The sequence below is a fragment of the Corythoichthys intestinalis genome, chromosome 15, assembly GCF_030265065.1.
Source record: "Corythoichthys intestinalis isolate RoL2023-P3 chromosome 15, ASM3026506v1, whole genome shotgun sequence".
NCBI classification, from domain to species: Eukaryota; Metazoa; Chordata; class Actinopteri; order Syngnathiformes; family Syngnathidae; genus Corythoichthys; species Corythoichthys intestinalis.
In genome coordinates this window covers 51,087,940-51,106,272 of record NC_080409.1, presented here as the reverse complement: position 1 = coordinate 51,106,272, position 18,333 = coordinate 51,087,940, and the positions used below count along the sequence as shown (strand labels likewise).

General features: G+C 37.5%; 2 protein-coding genes across 2 annotated transcripts in view; one reads left to right on the top strand and one right to left on the bottom strand.

Annotated features, from left to right (window-relative positions):
- Positions 1-1,478: 1,478 nt before the first annotated feature.
- itgb1bp1 (integrin beta 1 binding protein 1) lies at positions 1,479-11,204 on the bottom strand. Its single transcript, XM_057860331.1, has 7 exons — positions 10,930-11,204; positions 8,332-8,450; positions 8,166-8,244; positions 7,966-8,096; positions 5,131-5,223; positions 2,218-2,367; positions 1,479-2,143 (listed from the first exon to the last, which is right to left on the bottom strand). The coding sequence occupies exons 2-7, from the start codon at positions 8,401-8,403 to the stop codon at positions 2,072-2,074; spliced, it is 597 nt and encodes a 198-aa protein (XP_057716314.1). The 5' UTR covers positions 8,404-8,450; positions 10,930-11,204; the 3' UTR covers positions 1,479-2,071.
- The window catches only part of LOC130931481 (cleavage and polyadenylation specificity factor subunit 3), a 22,065-nt gene continuing 14,375 nt past the window's right edge, over positions 10,644-18,333 (top strand). Inside the window, exons 1-8 of the mRNA XM_057860330.1 lie at positions 10,644-10,699; positions 13,012-13,084; positions 13,236-13,299; positions 13,376-13,473; positions 15,718-15,846; positions 15,922-16,099; positions 17,445-17,534; positions 17,606-17,756. Coding sequence (XP_057716313.1) covers positions 10,648-10,699; positions 13,012-13,084; positions 13,236-13,299; positions 13,376-13,473; positions 15,718-15,846; positions 15,922-16,099; positions 17,445-17,534; positions 17,606-17,756 — 835 coding nt within the window. The 5' untranslated portion in view covers positions 10,644-10,647. The remainder of the gene's footprint in view (positions 10,700-13,011; positions 13,085-13,235; positions 13,300-13,375; positions 13,474-15,717; positions 15,847-15,921; positions 16,100-17,444; positions 17,535-17,605; positions 17,757-18,333) is intronic.

Here is an 18,333-nt window from a genome sequence, read left to right as displayed (position 1 = left end):
CAATTATTTGCACCCCTGGTGTTAATACTTCTTACAACCCCCTTTTGCCAACAAAACAAGGTCTGGGGACCGAGATGGCCCAGAGAGGAGCTTGATTTTGTGTCTGGTGAACCATTTCTGTGTAGATTTGGCCATATGTTTAGGGTCATTGCCTTGCTGAAAGACCCAGTGACAACCCATCTTCAGCTTTCGGGCAGAGGGCAGCAGATTTTGATTTAAGATTTCCTGGTATTTCAAAGCATTCATGATGGCATGCACCCTAACAAGGTTCCCAGGGCCTTTGGAAGCGAAACAGCCCCACAACATCACTGACCCACCCCCGTACTTCACAGTGGGTATGAGGTGCTTTTCAGCATGTGCATCTTTCGTGGCACACCAGACCCACTTAGAGTGTTTGTTGCCAAAAAGCTCAATCTTGGTCTCATCTGACCAAAGCACACGGTCCCAGGCTTCAACTGCCAAAAAGCTCAATCTTGGTCTCATCTGACCAGAGCACACGGTTTGATCATTAATGCTGTTATAGCAATTTTGTTGTTTTATCATAATAGATCGGTTTATTTACATTTTCAAAAACCAGGCGCCATTCATTTACCAATGAGATTGCACTTTAGTTTACATATTTACAGTAAATGTTCAGATATTAAGATTTGAATGAGTCAAAATGACATGCTTTTTCTCTCAAATATATTGTTATACTAATTTGTTTCCGATGTACTGTAATTATTTTCTGTATAAAAATTAATTTGGTGTTCAAAAAGTCTTTTTTCAAACTTGAGTCTTGAAAAAGAGGGGGTCGTCTTATAATCAGGGTCCTCTTATATTCGGGCCAATACGGTACTTATTAGTCATATTTTAGTCATAGCAAAAGGTGTTTGTCTTCGTCTAGTTTTAGTTGACGAAAATGCAAGATTAAGTTCATCTAGTTTTAGTTGACATTTACTAAACACGTTTTTAATCGGTAAAATTAAATTTGACCCTTAAAATAATAAAGGTTTCCAACTCGAATGAACACTGACAGACGAGCACATGTTGGAGCGAAGCACGTCATGCTAACTAGACATAAAATGTCATATGTTGTGAACATGTGGCGCAAACTATTGCGCATTTTTGTCTCGTTCTCATCTCGTCAGACGAAAATTAGCATTCGTCTCGTTATGCTTTAGTCTCCCAAAACAAGTTTTTAGCTCGTTATCTTCTTGTTGGTGTCATAAAAAAAATTTTAAAAAAATTTGTTGACTAAATATTTTCGTTATAATCAATGCGACCTAATTTTTTTTTTTTTTTTACAAATTTGAATAATACTGTAGAATTTTATATTATTATTGTCATCTTTATACCCTAGTTCCAACTGTAATACTCCTTTAACTATAGAAGCTCATGTAAAATTGTTTAGTACTTAATTAAATTTCCTCTTGAATTATTATTTTAATTTATTTATTTACTACTTTTTTTGTATGTTTTATGATGTAAATATGTTGACATGGTTATATTCTATGTGGACTAGTTGTTTTGTATTATTTGTTATTTGTACGTTTTCTATTGTTCAATAAAAAAAAAATTCTCCTTTAACTATACTGAATCATGAATCGAGAGCCTCCCCTAGTGGTGGATAGTTGAACTTCAACAAGAATATGAAGCGTTTCAGCCATTTAATGTCAAACACATTAAGCACAACAAATGGGTGAAAGTGACAATGGCAGAAACATACAATTAGAAAAACAGGCGTACCGGAATTTGTGATACAAACACAAAATGTATCACTTCAAGGCACACAATTAAGGACAAGCAGCCACTTTTGAAATCGTACCAATAAAGGCACCAAACTCATTGAATAAATTGACAAAAGGACGTCATGTACCACCTTGTGTCATATTTTGTACTAAATGACTAAACCTCAAATACAATTAAATGAATGCAAACACTTAATTTTCAACTCAAAAGTACCAATGAGATTGCTTTCAAGGCAGTTGGAGGGTACAGCAATTGATTTCCCATGTGGGTAATATCGAATAAACCCCACCACGATCCCAAAAAATCTGAAATTGCTAGTTCTGTTCTTCACTTGCTATCCTCAAGACTTGTCCGATGCAAGTGCACAGTCAAAGGAAGCGGAGAGCACCTTGCAGATGGACTGAGCCTGCTCCTGTTCACGTAGAAAACAAAACAGGCAATCAAATACTTTTTTTTTAAAGCAAGTACTCATCTGCTGGCACTCACAGAACTGCTGCACTGGTACACCCAAATGCTGCAGCCCTCCTGGTCGGGGTCAGTGGTTTTGAGAGCCAGGAGGTTCTTCCCTGCGCCCAGGCCGTCATCGTAGCACAACATACGCACAATCAAGTAGAGGGGGTGGCGGTGCAAAACATCCTGGGCCAATGCAGTGATATTTTATTTACTTTTCAGACAAAAGTCCCCAAATATTGACAGTGCACCTAATGAATGAATTTTAGTTGTGCATAGTAACCTCAAATCTATTTTGTTGGAGCGTTACTGAATTATACTGCACCAGGGTATACGTACATTATGGGTGTGTCCTCACGATTCGATTCGATTACGATTGATGGTGCTCTGATTCGATTGTTGAACGATCTTCACGGTATTAACATTGATCACGATTTTCGATGTATCTCCCCCACCCCACCTTTCAGGATTTCGTTTTTCTTACTTTGTAGCTACTTCATACTTTTAAGCCAATTTTATTGTTTGTATTCGTTGTTGATGAGACATTACTTAGCACAAAGCTACGCTAGTTATCGATTGTGCTAATCAGTGTCTTAAGTGTCCATTTGTATTATGTTTTGGAGAAGCATATTAGCACTTGGGTTACTGTTAGATACTAAAGTTATCCCATTTCTTTTTTTAAAGAAACCACATTCAAAAAAACAGCTTAATATCCTTTCAACACAAACTCCCATTTAAATGGTAAATTGTCATATAAGACAGTGTGCTTTAAAATTGGATTTGGATTGGATGCCACATACTAAAAAAATGCCATATACCAAAATCAATTGTAACACATACCAAAAAAATGCCACATGCCAAAAGAAAAAATGCCACAAGCCAAAATCCATTTTGCCACATCCCAAAAAATGGCACATGCAAAAAAGGGCAACATGCCAAAAGAAAAAATGCCACATGCCAAAATCCATTTTGCCACACACCAAAAAATGGCACATGCCAAAAGAATACCACATGCCAAAATCCATTTTGCCACATACCATAAAATGGCACATGCCAAAAAAATACCACATGCCAAAATCCATTTTGCCACATACCCAAAAAAATGGCACATGCCAAAATCCATTTTGCTACATGCCAAAAGAAAAAATGCCACACGCCAAAATCGATTTGCCACATGCCAAAAGAAAAAAATGCCACATGCCAAAATCAATTTTGCCACATACCAAAAAAATGGCACATGCCAAAAAAAAATACCACAAGCCAAAATCCATTTTGCCACATACCCAAAAAGATGGCACATGCCAAAATCCATTTTGCTATATGCCAAAAGAAAAAATGCCACACGCCAAAATCCATTTGCCACATGCCAACATCCATTTTCCACATACCAAAAAATGGCACATGCCAAAAAATACCACATGCCGAAATCCATTTTGCCACACACCCAAAAAATGGCACATGCCAATAGAAAAAATGGCACATGCCAAAATCCATTTTGCCACATTCCAAAAAATGCCACATGCCAAAATCCATTTTGCCACATACCCCAAAAAATGGCACAGGCAAAAAAATAAATAAATGGCACATGCCAAAAGAAAAAATGCCACATGCCAAAATCTATTTTGCCACATACCAAAAAATGGCACATACCAAAAGAATACCACATGCCAAAAAAAATACCACAAGCCAAAATCCATTTTGCCACATACCCCAAAAAATGGCACATGCCAAAATCCATTTTGCTACATGCCAAAAGAAAAAATGCCACATGCCAAAATCCATTTTGCCACATGCCAAAAGAAAAAATGCCACATGCCAAAATCCATTTTGCCACATCCCAAAAGAAAAAATGCCACATGCCAAAATCCATTTTGCCACATACCAAAAAATGGCACATGCCAAAAAATACCACATGCCAAAATCCATTTTGCCATATAACCAAAAAATGGCACATGCCCCAAAAATGCCACATACCAAAAGAAAAAATGCCACATGCTAAAACCCTTTTTGACCCACATAACAAAAAATGTCACATGCCAAAAAATACCACATGCCAAAATCCATTTTTCCACATACCCAAAAAATGGCACATGCCAAAATCCATTTTGCCACATACAAAAAAAATGCTACATGTCAAAAGCTGTTTTGCAACATACCAAAAAAATACCACATGCCAAAATCCATGTTGCCACATACCAAAAAAATGCCACATGCCAAAATCCATTGTACCACATACCAAAAAAAAAATGCACATGCTTAAATTCATTTTGCCACATACCAAAAAAATGCCACATGCCAAACATGACTAAAACAATGTCAAGTGAAACTGTAAATTGAAAATTGCAGTCGTATCGCTAACATCCTAAAAAAGCAGCAAAGATACTACAAAAAAAAAAAAAAGTGTGCGTGTCAGCTGGGTTAGGGCCGGTTGGTTGGGGCATTAATCATTTTACAACTAATAACAACATGGGTAGTTGCGCCCCTGCGAATCAAGTCACGAGGTTATGTCAAGTTATAAAATTATTTTGTTTCATATACATGAGCTTTGTTTAGCACATTGTTGTGTGTACATATCAGTTATTCACATTTATGGTCATTACTGCATTGCTGTGATTGGGAATTTTCTAATACAGTACGCATTGTCTTTCGTATGATCATTTTATTTACTGTGAAGCGGAAAAAGCTAGAAATAAACCTTTTCTCAAATGATTTTTTCCTGTACTAAAGCTTTGGTATTCCGAATAACCAATGTAATCCAGTGCATTTTATAGTCCCAAAGTTACGGTAAACATTATCTGGTCACATTATTACTACAGAGGCAAATAGGTGTTCAAAAAACGAAACCATTTTTGATGTAATATGCTGAACAAGCGAAATACACTAGTGGTGTTCAACCTGAATTCAAGACAGCTGAATTGATTTGGTAGGATTAGAAGAAGCAGGTCTTACACACTGGTCCAGCGAGGCCACTTTCACTCCGTGTTTCGATACAAACAGGATCAACTCCTCGTCTCCTGGCACAAATGGCAGCTTTCCATCTTGCTTTAAGAAAAAAAATGCAGTTTAGGTCTGGATATAATTTGACAATTAGTTTTGATCACGTTGATTTTGAAAGGTGCCAGTTGGGAGTCTTACTCGCTACTGCCACCTGTGGCCTAGAGCGTAACTGGAGCCTGTGTTAAGCTTGTGCATGGCCAGCATGTTTGTATGTACCGAGGACCAGCAGGAGTGCAAAAATTAAATAAATAAATAATTAAAAGTGTCATTTCAATGCTCCTATTTCAATATTTATTTATTTCAACATTTATTTATTTATTACCCACCGAGTTTGATGAGTCAATGACAGATAAAATTATTTGATGCGGCCACACGGGGAACAAGAGTGCAAGAATGAAATAAATAAAAGTGAAATAAATAAATGTTGAAATAAAAAAATGATGAAATCAATAAATAAATATGGAAATCCAGTAAATAAATAAATATGGAAATAAATAAATATATATTGGAATAAATAAATGTGGAAAAAAATGAATTAAAATGGAAATGAAAATTAAAAATTGAAATACTTGAAAACAAATATATATTGGAATAAGTATAAATTAAATAGATATATAAATATTAAAATAGAAGCATTTTAATGGCACTTATAATTATTTAATTAATTGTGTATTTATTTAATTTTTGCACTCCTAGTCCTCCATATGTATGAGCACAAAGAAAGTAACGAGTGTTTGACCCAACAAATCAGCAAAAGAAATATAAAAAACGTTAGAAGCAAGTCTTAAGTAGGTTTTAAAAGCCTTTTTGCCAAGCAGAGGCAGAGGCTCGGGGAATCCGGGCTGGACTTGCACAGGCGCGTGTTTGCCAGAGTGTTCGACCTGAACATTCTCTATTGAAGGAAAGAAAAAAATTCTTTTTGGGGTTCATATATTTACATATTTAAAAAAAGTTTTTTTTTAAAAATTGGGGATTGGAGGTCCGGTGGACACCATGTGGTTTGTGCCTGATAACCGAGGAGAAAGACGAGGGGGTAGTCAATAAGAGATGTGATTAGGCGCAGTGGAGCAATGTGAGGTGTAGAACCTAACCCTGTTTAACCCTTTAACACCTAAGCCTATTTTGGCCAAATTTGCATGCATTTGATGTTGCCTTTATATTTCAAAGAAAAAATTGTTTACAATGGCCAAATTGGGTCCCTTTTTTCAGGACACCTTGAACTTCATGTCCAAACTGTTGTTTTCTTCACTGACCAATTATAATCCATATTTTGGACCCAAAAAGACAAAAAAATCCCAAAATCTTTTTTCAAAATTTGTAATGTTGACGTCCCATTGACAACCAAACATGCTCGACCAACCGTTTTGAAGCTTGATAATATTTATTCAACTTGTTAGGATAAACATTCAATAGAAAAAAATAAGATTGAATAGTTTTATGTTTGACAATTCAACACAAACAGCAGGTATGGTCATAGGCGTTTTTGGCCTTTACACATACTATGGTCAAAACAGGCTATATAGTGTGCAAAATAGTGAGGGAAAAAAATGTATATATATCATCTAACACAAAAAGGGTTTGGAAGGTATCTCTTTGTGAAGTTAGGTGTTGTACCCATCACCTTATCAAAAGTATATACGTACATGCAATCAAGCTTCTCGCACACACATCTACATAAAAATTGAAAAGATTATAGTGAAGAAAAAATATATATAACATTGAAAAAAAGTGTTTTAAAAAATATTGACAAGTAGTTAAATTTCTTGGATTTTTAAGGCATGCGACCCAATAAAGTTTTTTTTGTTTTGTTTGCGCACTCAATAAAGCTTCTTTTTGAACAGGTCACGGAGCTGCGTCACACACAACGTCACACAGCCTACTCTTTCGCCGTTTGCGCTCTACTGTCACTTCTACTCGCCGAGACGCCGATTCATCAGAGGAAAACAACGACAAATACGACTCATCTTCTTCCTTGAGTTAATGAAATAATGCATTAGCGTGTGCTAAATGTAGTTTTAGATTCATTCTGCACGTTTCAAAGTCGCTCGCTCAAACCAACCGGTGTTGTGCATTTTTCGGCACGGCACCAGCCGCTGCTTGCTTCGCATGCCTCCCTTTCAATAGTTGGCGCCTCGCTCGGAAATTTATTAAAAATCACATTCGGTTCGTCCTTCCTGACATCACAACGACTCTTGGGATAAGTAGTCTTTTGTGCTGCTTTCGCTTTTGAAAAAGGACAAGAAATGATGACAATATGGTCCATGCAGCGTTTTAATGCATATTTATGAGTGCAATAAAACTATAAAACTCAAATGACATTATCTCCCGTTTTTCTTGGCCGATTGACTTCAAATAAAAACTGGTGTGGACATCAACTTCCGCACTTTCAGAGACCAACCAGCAGTACGTGGGTGATGTAATTACAGCGTGACGAAGCTTCAAAGATGATATGCGTAAACGCGTCGCTGCCGACACGTTCGGTGTTAAAGGGTTAATGTGAATCACTTGTAAGTGTGGATACATTGACATCCTATTCTATGCTGCCTGATCGCTAATCCTGGCACCGACTGTTTCTCTACTTGAGTCTATCTAATTGCACCCAGTCATGCGTGAATCCCATCAGGCGTGTGATAGCCCTGCAGACAAGTAGACATGCTGCGCGGTGACCACCCCAGGTCCATGGCCCCTACCCAGTCAATCGCACAGATGCAGCGCAATTTAAATAAAAGCTTTGATCAAAACTCCAAGGGATTCTATACTGGACTTCATTTGTTCATGTTTCCTTACCTGGGCAGCATCAATGTAGTTGATGAGGTCAAGAGGTTCCTTGAGCGTCTTACTCATGTCAAACTGTAATCTCTCAATGGATCCCACGTACTTTACCCGGAACTCTGCACATGTTTCTGATACATGGTTTCCTGGAGAGGTTTTGCCATGAATAAGCAAGAAGTAAGTAAATAAGAGAATCCAGATCGAGTCTCACAGACCTGAACTCTTGGTAGAGTCCGTGTCGAGGCTGGCGACGGTGCTGGACCTGGAGAGTCCTCCCACGCTGGAATCTACGGACTACAGAAGATACAGACATTGGATTTAGGTTTAATGTGTTGTGAGTTGATAATGTTGACGTGGGTGTAAGCCTAACCCTTACCATACCTTACTTTTGGTGCTGACTTCACTGCTCTGAGAGCTGCTGCTGCTGTGGCGTTTTTTCACCTTACGGAACATCGTTCACATTGGCATCCTGGAATGATGCATCCTGGGCCACCGCCAACCTGAAGAACACCAGTAGATATGTAACCATATCAAATGCTGTTTGACATTGTGCTTTAGATTGCAATTGGCAGCGGTTGGGTAGTAACGCATTACATGTACTCTGTTACATTTACGTGAGTAACTTTTTGAGAAAAATGTACTTCAACGAGCAATTTCACTAAGCTATACTTTTGACTTTTACTTGAGTAGATTTGTGAAGAAAAATACACTACTCTTACTCTGCTACTTTGGGCTACACAAGAGTCGTTAAGATTTTTCCTCTGTATTTTATATACGGGATTTTTCTTTTTGCCAGCGATGCCAAAAGTAGAGACGCGCCTGGTGTATTACCAGAGTAGTTGTACCGATTTCATCGATGAGACTTCACAACAATAATCACATGACTATAATACCAATCAGACGCAAGCTTGCCGTTCTATCTTCACGCCAGCCTGTTCTATCATGTGGTGTCTTTAAAGCACCGAAAAAAAATAGGTATTTGATATAGAGCGCTGCACTCAAAGTGACTCAAAAGCACGGATTTTAACCTCTCTCCCAGTTTTTATTTGGCACCGATTGACCACGTAAAACCTGAGATTTAATCCTTTTCATTTCATAATAGTAATTATGAAGGAACTATTCACTATTCAAACTAGGAAGTAGGAACTATTTTGGCCACCAGAGGGCACTCGTGCTTTTTAAACGAATAATGCTTCATTTATGTAATTTTTTTTCTCTCGTCAGAATTCGACGATTTTCTTTTTCTTTTCCCTTTGGCTAATGTTGTGATGTAATGGGTTATTGTATAGTATCATTATAATAGATAACTTTGTGTTCAGAAAAAAAATACCATTGTTTAAAAAAAAAAAAAAAATTCAACAAAAATACAACCCTGGCAAAAAGTATGTAATCACCCGTCTTGGACGAGCATTCACTCAGACATTTTATCGTGTAGAGCAGGGGTCCCCAAAATTTTTCCTGTGAGGGCCACATAATTTTTCCTTCTCTGATGAGGGGCCGGGGTCAGTTTGTAACAGAAAAGTTGTGATAATTGCAGGAGTGCCTAAATGTAAAAAATTATTGTTTTTCAGAAAGCCACAATCAAATAACCCTTTCTGGATTCTTCACGGATCAAAAGTAAATAAAATAATAATACTATACTATACTATACCATAATATAATATAAAAATAACACTATTAATTAAATAGATAATAACCAAATAACCCTCTCTGGGTTCTTCACAGAAAAAAGCCAGGAAAAAAATAACACTATTGAAGAAAAGAAAAAAATCAAAATTGTCTCTGGTATTGTTCAGGGGGCCGGACCAAATGTGGAGGCGGGCCATAGTTTGGGAACCCCTGATGTAGAGCAAACTCAGATAAAAAGCTTGAAAAAAATCATGAATTAGTTCAAAAGTGCAACTCTTTGGCATTCAGAAATACTAAAAGAAATGAATAAAAAACATTGTGGTGGTCAGCAAATGCTACTTTTATAGAGCAAGTACAGGGAAATATATATGGAATCACTCCATTCTGAGGGAAAATATATGGAATCATAAGAAACAAACAAAGAAATAACAATCAAAACATATCTCTAGTATTTATTAGCACCACCTCTGGCCTTTATGACAGCTTGTGGTCTCTGAGGCATGGAGTACTCTTCATCAATTTGGTGCCAATCTCTCTTTGATTAAAGTTGCCAGATCATCCTTGCAGGTCGGAGCCTTGCTGTGGACCTTTTTTTTTTTAATTTATTTCCACCACAGGTTTTCAATAGGGTTGAGATCTGGGCTATTTGCAGGCCATGACATTGACTAGATGAGTCTTTCTCCAAGGAATGCTTTAACAGTATTAGCTCTGTGGCATGATGCATTGTCATCTTGGAAAATGACAAACATATTTTCAATTGAAGGAATAAGAAAGCTGTCATTGCATCACTAGTGACTCGCTTAACATTTTGTGTAGTAATGTAGATATAAAAAGATAAATGTGGGGGTCGGCAATATAAATAGCCACCCGGCCCAGGCATACTTTTAAAACCATCAGGGCCACCAGAATGCTCCAACCGTAAAAAAAAAAAAAAAAAATGTTTCAATTAAAAAAAGGAGCCGTTTTCCCTGTTGTACCGAACCAATAACGAACCGTGACCCCCATACCGAGGTACATGTCGAACCGTGACTTGTGTCTACCGTTCCACCCCTGGATGACGATTTTATTATGTTTGCATGTTTCCATCTCAGCTTCCTGCAAACTCAATGCAACTTCATCCGTACGTGAGCCATAAAATATTTAGAAGTCAAATATCGCTTACATTGTTAGCTTGAGTATAATTGGTAGTTATTTTTAAAATGACATACAGCCTGGTAAAGTTGTTATAAACCAGCGTTCATACTCGCAACGCAAAAACATTCATAATTCACCACCCACGCTTTCATTTCATGAAGTTGGTTAACTTTCCCTCCCCCAATAGTGACAAAAATAAATCCAGCACATGCATACCTATCAGTGGCGTTCTTGTGTCAATGTTCCGTTAACATAAACCCGTTAACTAACTTTGCCCAGCCTTCCACCTGGCGTTTGTCGGCTTTTATTCACGCTCAGTTTAGCTTCTTGAAGTTCCACAGCCTCCGCCTAACGTTTCTTAAAGGGGTCGTACCCAATTTTAGTCAGCGACACTTTCAAAATTAGGCTATTGTTCAAATAAATGAAATTTAAAACCAGTAAACCCGCACAAGTCTTTACTTCAAATACAATCTGAATAATTTGCGTTCATTTTTACAAAAATAAATGTTCTTATGTAACGGATAATTCAAGTCGGAACCTGTGTCACTGCCCGTTATTCTTACCGGCGGTATTTTGAAAGACGACCGGAAACGTCTAATTTGGCGCATAGACATCACATATGTATTGAGCTAGATGCATAATGTGCTTTGTGAACCAATTTATTTTATTTTTATTCTTTTGACCGTGCAAATGTTTTTTTTTTTTTAATTAAAACCCATTAATGCACTCAGTATTTCAGTATATCTGTCCTAAAAGGATTAAAAGCCTGATTAAATGAACCGTTGACAGGACGTTTACAGCACATTAGCAGGTTAGAATTCACATGAGGGCGACCGTTATTTCGTGTCGGCCATTTTGTGTCAGTACAAACCAGAGCGCGTTACATTTACTTCGTTACATTTACTTGAGTAGCTTTTTGAGAAAAACGTACTTCTAAATTTTTACTTTTACTACAGTAGATTTGTGGAGAAGAAACGCAACTCTTTGCTACTTTGGGCTATACTAGTCGTTACATTTTTCCTCTTTATTCTACACATCAGATTTTAATCTTTTTTTTTGCTAGTGGGTCTTCCAGCTTTACCAATGAGACGTCGGAACAATAATCACATGACTTCATTACACCAATCAGACTCAAGGTTGCTGTTCGAAGATCACACCGGCCTGTTCAGTCATGTGGCGTCTTTAAAGCACCGTAAAAAAAAAAAAAAAATTGTAAAAGAGCGTTGCTGTCCACATGACTCAAAGTGCTGATTTTTACCTCTCTCTCAATTTTTATTTGTCACCCACCGACCATGAAAAATCGGAGATATGATCCTTTTGATTTCATTATACAAAATAATATTTTCTCCACTAGAGGGCAGTCACTCTCTTCGGATGAATGACACTTCATTTTTGTTGACTTTTTTTTTCTCGCCCAGAATTCAATGATTTTGGGGGGGGGGGGTATTTCTTATGCCAAATGTGGTTATGTAACAGGTTATAGTACAGTATAATGATAACGGTTCATATAGATAACTTTGTACTGAGCAAAAAAAAAAACCAACCATCGTAAGCAGTTACTCACAATTTTACTCATTACTTGAGAATTCTTTTCACCAAATATCATTTCACTTGTAGTTGAGTACATTTTTTGGATGACTACTTTTACTTTGAGTAATATTATTTTAAAATAACGCTACCCTTGCTTGAGTCAAATTTTTGGCTACTCCACCCAACTCAGGTGCTAACGTGATAGTCAATGGAGCATGTACTTTAAAGTAGCTATGAATTAAGTTATATGTAGAATAAAGACAAAAAATGTAACAATTCTAGTGTAGGCCAACATGGCAGAGTAAGAGTAGTGTTTCCTCTTCACAAATCTACTCAAGTAAAAGTAAATAATAAAAAAAAAATACGGCGTTGTAAAACTACTCTTCAAATTTTTCTCAAAAAATTACTCAAGTCACTGGTTACAGGCCACCTCTGAGATAAACGCAATTAAACTGACGTTAATATGTTGTTGTTGTTTTTTGTCCCCCCCCCCCCACAAATGTTGAAATTCCTTCAAGATATTACCTAGTTAAGAGTCCTGTATTTTAGTTGAGAAAATCACTCACCGAAGATTCGCTACAAAAGAGCGGGCTCAGAGAAGTGTATCTGTTGCAAGATGGCCGTCGATTATAACCCCACCGACTTTGACTTTTGCATCTAACGCCCTTTCTATGTAATATCTATGATTAGGTGAAGGGCCGCCTCCTCGTAATTCATTTTGAGAAAACTGCGCTATGATTTGATTGTAATATTTGTGCTTTTCGGCAGCTATGGCTTCAAAACGCAAAGTGGAAGTTGTGGTCCCAGCAGAAGAGAGTGACCAGCTGCATATTCGTCCGCTGTAAGATAACATATTCATTCATAACCTATTAAAACGTTTGCATAATGACCCCTTGCCTGATATTGACAACGATAGACGTCCAATTCATTTACACAGTGTGTAGTGGCTGTGAATGTTTATATTTCAGATGCGTTTTTTTTTTTTTCTTTAGGGGTGCTGGGCAGGAGGTTGGGAGATCATGTATTATCCTGGAGTTCAAAGGAAGGAAGATTATGGTAATGAATACTTCAATTGTACGTCATTAGTGTGTGTGTTTTTTTTTTTTAAACCTATAATGTATTGTGTTGTCAGCTGGATTGTGGCATTCACCCTGGTTTGGAGGGAATGGATGCCCTCCCTTACATAGACTTGATCGACCCTGCAGAGATCGACCTGCTGCTCATCAGCCAGTAAGTCTGTAGCTCCTCAGAAGAAATAATATTTTGGGACATGTATAGGACATTCGTCCAAATAAACAAACAAAACAAAAATCGCTTAAATTTACTAGATTTCTTTTCTAGCTGAAAATAAAAATTGGGTCTAATTTAGGGGTCGGGAACCTATGGCCCGCGAGCCAGATATAGCTCCTTTGACGGCTGCATCTGGCTCGCAGACAAATCCTAAATAATTAAAACAAAAACAAAAAAAGTTTCGTTATGTAATGATAAGGGCGCTAGGACACATTTGGGGGATGTCTCCTGGTCATATCGGGTCATTTGGGGACCTTTGGGGGACATGTCCTGGTCATATCGGGTCATTTGAGGGACATGTCCTGGTCATATCAGATAATTTAGGGACATTTGGGGGACATGTCCTATTGATGTCTGGTCATTTCCTGTTGATTTGGGGACATTTTTTTTTTTTCTTCTTGCCATTGAAAATGATGTGGCAACATGTCAGTTCCTTTGTGCTATAACTTATCGCAATATTTTCACCTTTTTCGAAATATGGTCATACCCTGGTTTGAAGCCTAAAAATGTGATTAAATAGTACATTTACTTGTTTCCACATAAGCGGAGTTTAAGGGGGGGGCAGGCCCCCCAGTGGCCGAAAAGTGTCATTGCATGTAGTTGACTTTCCTATATATGTATATTAGGGCTGTCAAAATTATTGCGTTAACGGGCATTAATTTTCAAAATTAATCACGTTAAAATATTTGACGCAATTAACGTAGATGCCCCGCTCAGACAGATTTAAATGACAGTACAGTGAAACGCTCACTATGTTTTATGGAGTTTTGCCGCCCTCTGCTGGCGCTTGGGTGCGACTGATTTTATAGGCACCCATGAGCATTGTGTAAGTAATTATTGACATCAACAATGGCGGGCTACTAGTTTATTTTTTGATTGAAAATTTTACAAATTTTATTGAAACTAAAACATTAAGAGATAAAATTTCTATAACTTGTACTAACATTTTTCTTTTAAGAACTACAAGTCTTTCTATCATTGGATCGCTTTAACAGAATGTTAATGCCATCTTGTTGTTGTTATAATAAACAAATACAGTCCTTATGTACCGTATGTTGAATGTATATATCCATCTTGTGTCTTATCTTTCCATTCCAACAATAATTTACAGAAAAATGTAGCATATTTTATAGATGGTTTGAATTGCAATTAATTACGATTAATTAATTTTTAAGCTGTAATTAACTCGATTACAAATTTTAATCGTTTGACAGCCCTAATGTACTGTATATATGTGTAAAAGTTGTAAAGCATTAAAGCAAAAACCAAAAATGAATGAAATGAACAAAAAAAAGATTTTTATAATGGGTCAAAATTATTTTTCAAACAGACCATGTGACTATCACCTAAAACGGTCATTTGCTTTGCATATTATTAAAAAAAAATAGGGGTGGGCAATTTTATCTTTCAAATGATTTTTTTCGTTGTTTGAAAATATTTTAGAGGTATCAAAGCAACTTTTTTGGGTATCGAATGTTTTAGAGCTTTAGACACAAATGTCCTACCCATAATATGGCCCAAAAACAAAAAGGATTGCTAAAATCAAAGAAAACTTTTTAAATTAAAAATTAAGTGTTCAAATGCAAATATTTGAGTCTCAAATGTTTTTTCGCATTCAAAAACATTTTTCTATGATTGGATTTTTTTCTTTTTTTTTTTGATTAAAATGATTTTCAATTTGAAAATATATATTTTTTTGTTTGAAGCAACTTATTTTTTTTGGTTGAATAATAAAGACACAAATGTCCTAGCCAAAATGTGGCCCAAACGCAAAACAACATTACTTCAATCAAAAAAGTTGCTTCAATTAAAAAAAAAAAGACTTAAATCAAAAATTCAAAGAAAAATAGCTTTCAATTGCATTGTTTTGAGTTTCAAATTTATTTTTGCATTCATTTTTGCATTGCTCCGCCCAGGGAATACAATTTTTGACTGGGGTAACTACATTGGCATGACACCAGCGGGGTACCATATTCAACGGATGACGATTTAGGCGAAAAGTATTGCTGTCCTAAGCAGCCTTATTTAGAATTCCCCTCAAGAATGATGGGAAACAAGAAAACACTCATTTTCAACTTACATATTCTTGTAAGTTAATTTTATTGCTGACACTGCGTTTTGGGGTCATCAACATGTTGTCGCCCCCCCCGGCCCAAAAGTCAAACTCCGCCTATGTGTTTCCAGTTTCCACTTAGATCACTGTGGAGCTTTGCCTTGGTTCCTCCAGAAAACGAGCTTTAAAGGTAGAACTTTCATGACCCACGCCACCAAGGCCATCTACCGCTGGCTCCTGTCCGACTATGTCAAAGTCAGGTAAGCTATAAAACCCTTTTGCGGTCTTAAACGAAACAAAAGTTCTATCTTTTGTGTCATTTCCCCTCTTTTTAGCAACATTTCAGCAGACGACATGCTGTATACCGAGACGGACCTGGAGGACAGCATGGATAAAATTGAGACCATTAACTTTCACGAGGTCAAGGAGGTGGCGGGGATCAAGTTTTGGTGCTACCACGCCGGCCACGTATTGGGAGCTGCCATGTTTATGATTGAAATAGCCGGGGTCAAAGTAAGCGCGCCGACGACCAAAGGATACTTGTGTTAGAAATAACATTTGACTGAAGACAAGACCTAGTGTAACTGAAAGATGGTGGTTTCAAGAATATAAGGCTCATGCCTGTCAGGGGCGGATTCACCAGGGTGGCACATACAGTAGATGCTAGCTCCAAGGATTTCTATGATGACCTATCCATTTTTATCATAATATCTAGAGTAGACAGGGATATTGGTGTGTGTGGTAAGGCACAGGCCAAAGTTAATTCAGCCAGAATGCGATTGTTAATAAATTATTTATTATTGTTGTTTGGCCTGGTAGCAAATGTGCCATGGACTGATAGCGGTTGGAGATCCCTGCATGAAAGCATGTATTGGCCATTAACAGGGCAAAGTGGGTAGCTGTTGCATGACGAGTAGGCGGGGCACTCTCAGATACTGACATTTGATTGGCTAAAATGACAGTTGACCGATATTATTTGGTAGCCATTAATATAAATAAATGAGGATCTAAGTACAGCAAAAGAACAATTGGCTACATTGCAAAAGTCCGCTAGCTTAAATGCTATAAAATGTTAACTTTTTTTTCAACGCTCATAACAAATGGTCCAAACACATATTCCCACCAAAAATATACCTATAAACTGAATTACGAATGCATTCAGAAAACATTAGCTCAAACAAAAACTTAGCTTATGTTGGTCTTAACAGGGAGCAGCTGGATTCAGCTAGGTAAAATGAGTTATTTCATAGTCCTTGTTGCCACTAGAGGGCAGTATATCCACCCATTTCAAAGGAATACTCGAAGCAGCAAAATTTAATTCAAATCTCTTTTCTAATCAAATTATTCGAGTTAATTGGTTAATCGTTGCAGCATTAATATCGGATAATATCGACATCAGTTTTTCATTATAGGATTTAGGCCAATTTGCATGTTGCCTTCAGAGTGAAGCCCTTTGTACAAGGGTTGGTTACCGCTTAGTACAGCAGTTATGCTTATTGACCATTAGATGTCTCCAAACTAAGATTTGTTATGTGAGCAGACCGTTTGGATTCATGGTGCAAAAATTAAACAATAAGTGATTGAAAAATAGTGAATTATAAACTCATTACATATAACTATCACGTTACCAGAAAGAAGTAGTCTCTAAGAAAAGTAATAAAATACAAAAATCTGGAAAAAAAAGCCCAGAAAAATGCATTACTCATTGACAATATATTGTCTGGACTTGCCTTTCGCCTGTTTGTATTTGTAATTTGATGGTTTGCTATTGAAGTTTTGCATGTCTCTCAACACACCTCTGACTATTATTATTTTTTAATAATTAACATGTTATGTGTTTGCTCTATTTGTCACAAAGCTGTTGTACACAGGAGACTTCTCACGACAGGAAGACAGACACCTAATGGCGGCCGAGATCCCCAGTGTCAAACCGGACATCTTAATCATCGTACGCCCTCCGAATTCAACGATTGTTTTTTTTGTTAGCGGTTGAGGTGACATCTTTGCGTCCCGCTGCAGGAGTCCACCTATGGCACGCACATCCACGAGAAGCGCGAGGAACGCGAGGCTCGCTTTTGTAACACGGTCCACGACATCGTCAATAGAGAAGGTCGCTGTTTAATCCCTGTGTTTGCTTTGGGGCGAGCCCAGGAACTGCTGCTCATACTGGGTGAGAACTGGAACACAATACAGTATTTCTGAACAATATTCAAATAGAACTTGCTGTAAAACCATAATGTGTGACAAAATAGCATGGAGAACTCTTTATGGTGACTGAAAAACCTGTGTGGTTGGGATTTTTGACTAAAAATTTACCAATCCAGCCCATTGACATTCAGCTGGCCATGCAATTGACAGCCATGTATGTCAATGCTGTTGACGGCCATGTATGTCAATTCTATTGATGGCAATGTACGTCCATGCCATTGTCGACCATCTACGACCGTGCCATTGATGGCCAATGTACAACCATGACATTGACGGCCATATTTGTCCATGCCATTGACGGCCATGTACGTCCATGCCATTGACGGCTATGTACGTCCATGCCATTGAAGGCCAATGTACGTCCATGCCATTGAAGGCCAATGTACAACCATGATATTGACGGCCATATTCGTCCATGCCATTGACGACAATGAATGTCCATGCCATTGAACGCCATGTATGTCGCTTCTATAAATGCCAATGTAGTTCAATTCCATTGACAGCCATGTACGTCCATGCCATTGACAGCAATGCGAGTC

Coding starts and splice junctions, on each gene's coding strand:
- itgb1bp1 (XM_057860331.1), bottom strand. CDS start 8,403: ATGTTCCGTAAGGTGAAAAAACGCCACAGCAGCAGCAGCTCTCAGAGC. Junction 5,224..7,965: donor ACTACATTGATGCTGCCCAG/GTAAGGAAACAT, acceptor TTTTTCTTAAAG/CAAGATGGAAAGCTGCCATT. Junction 2,368..5,130: donor TGGCCTCGCTGGACCAGTGT/GTAAGACCTGCT, acceptor GCATTGGCCCAG/GATGTTTTGCACCGCCACCC.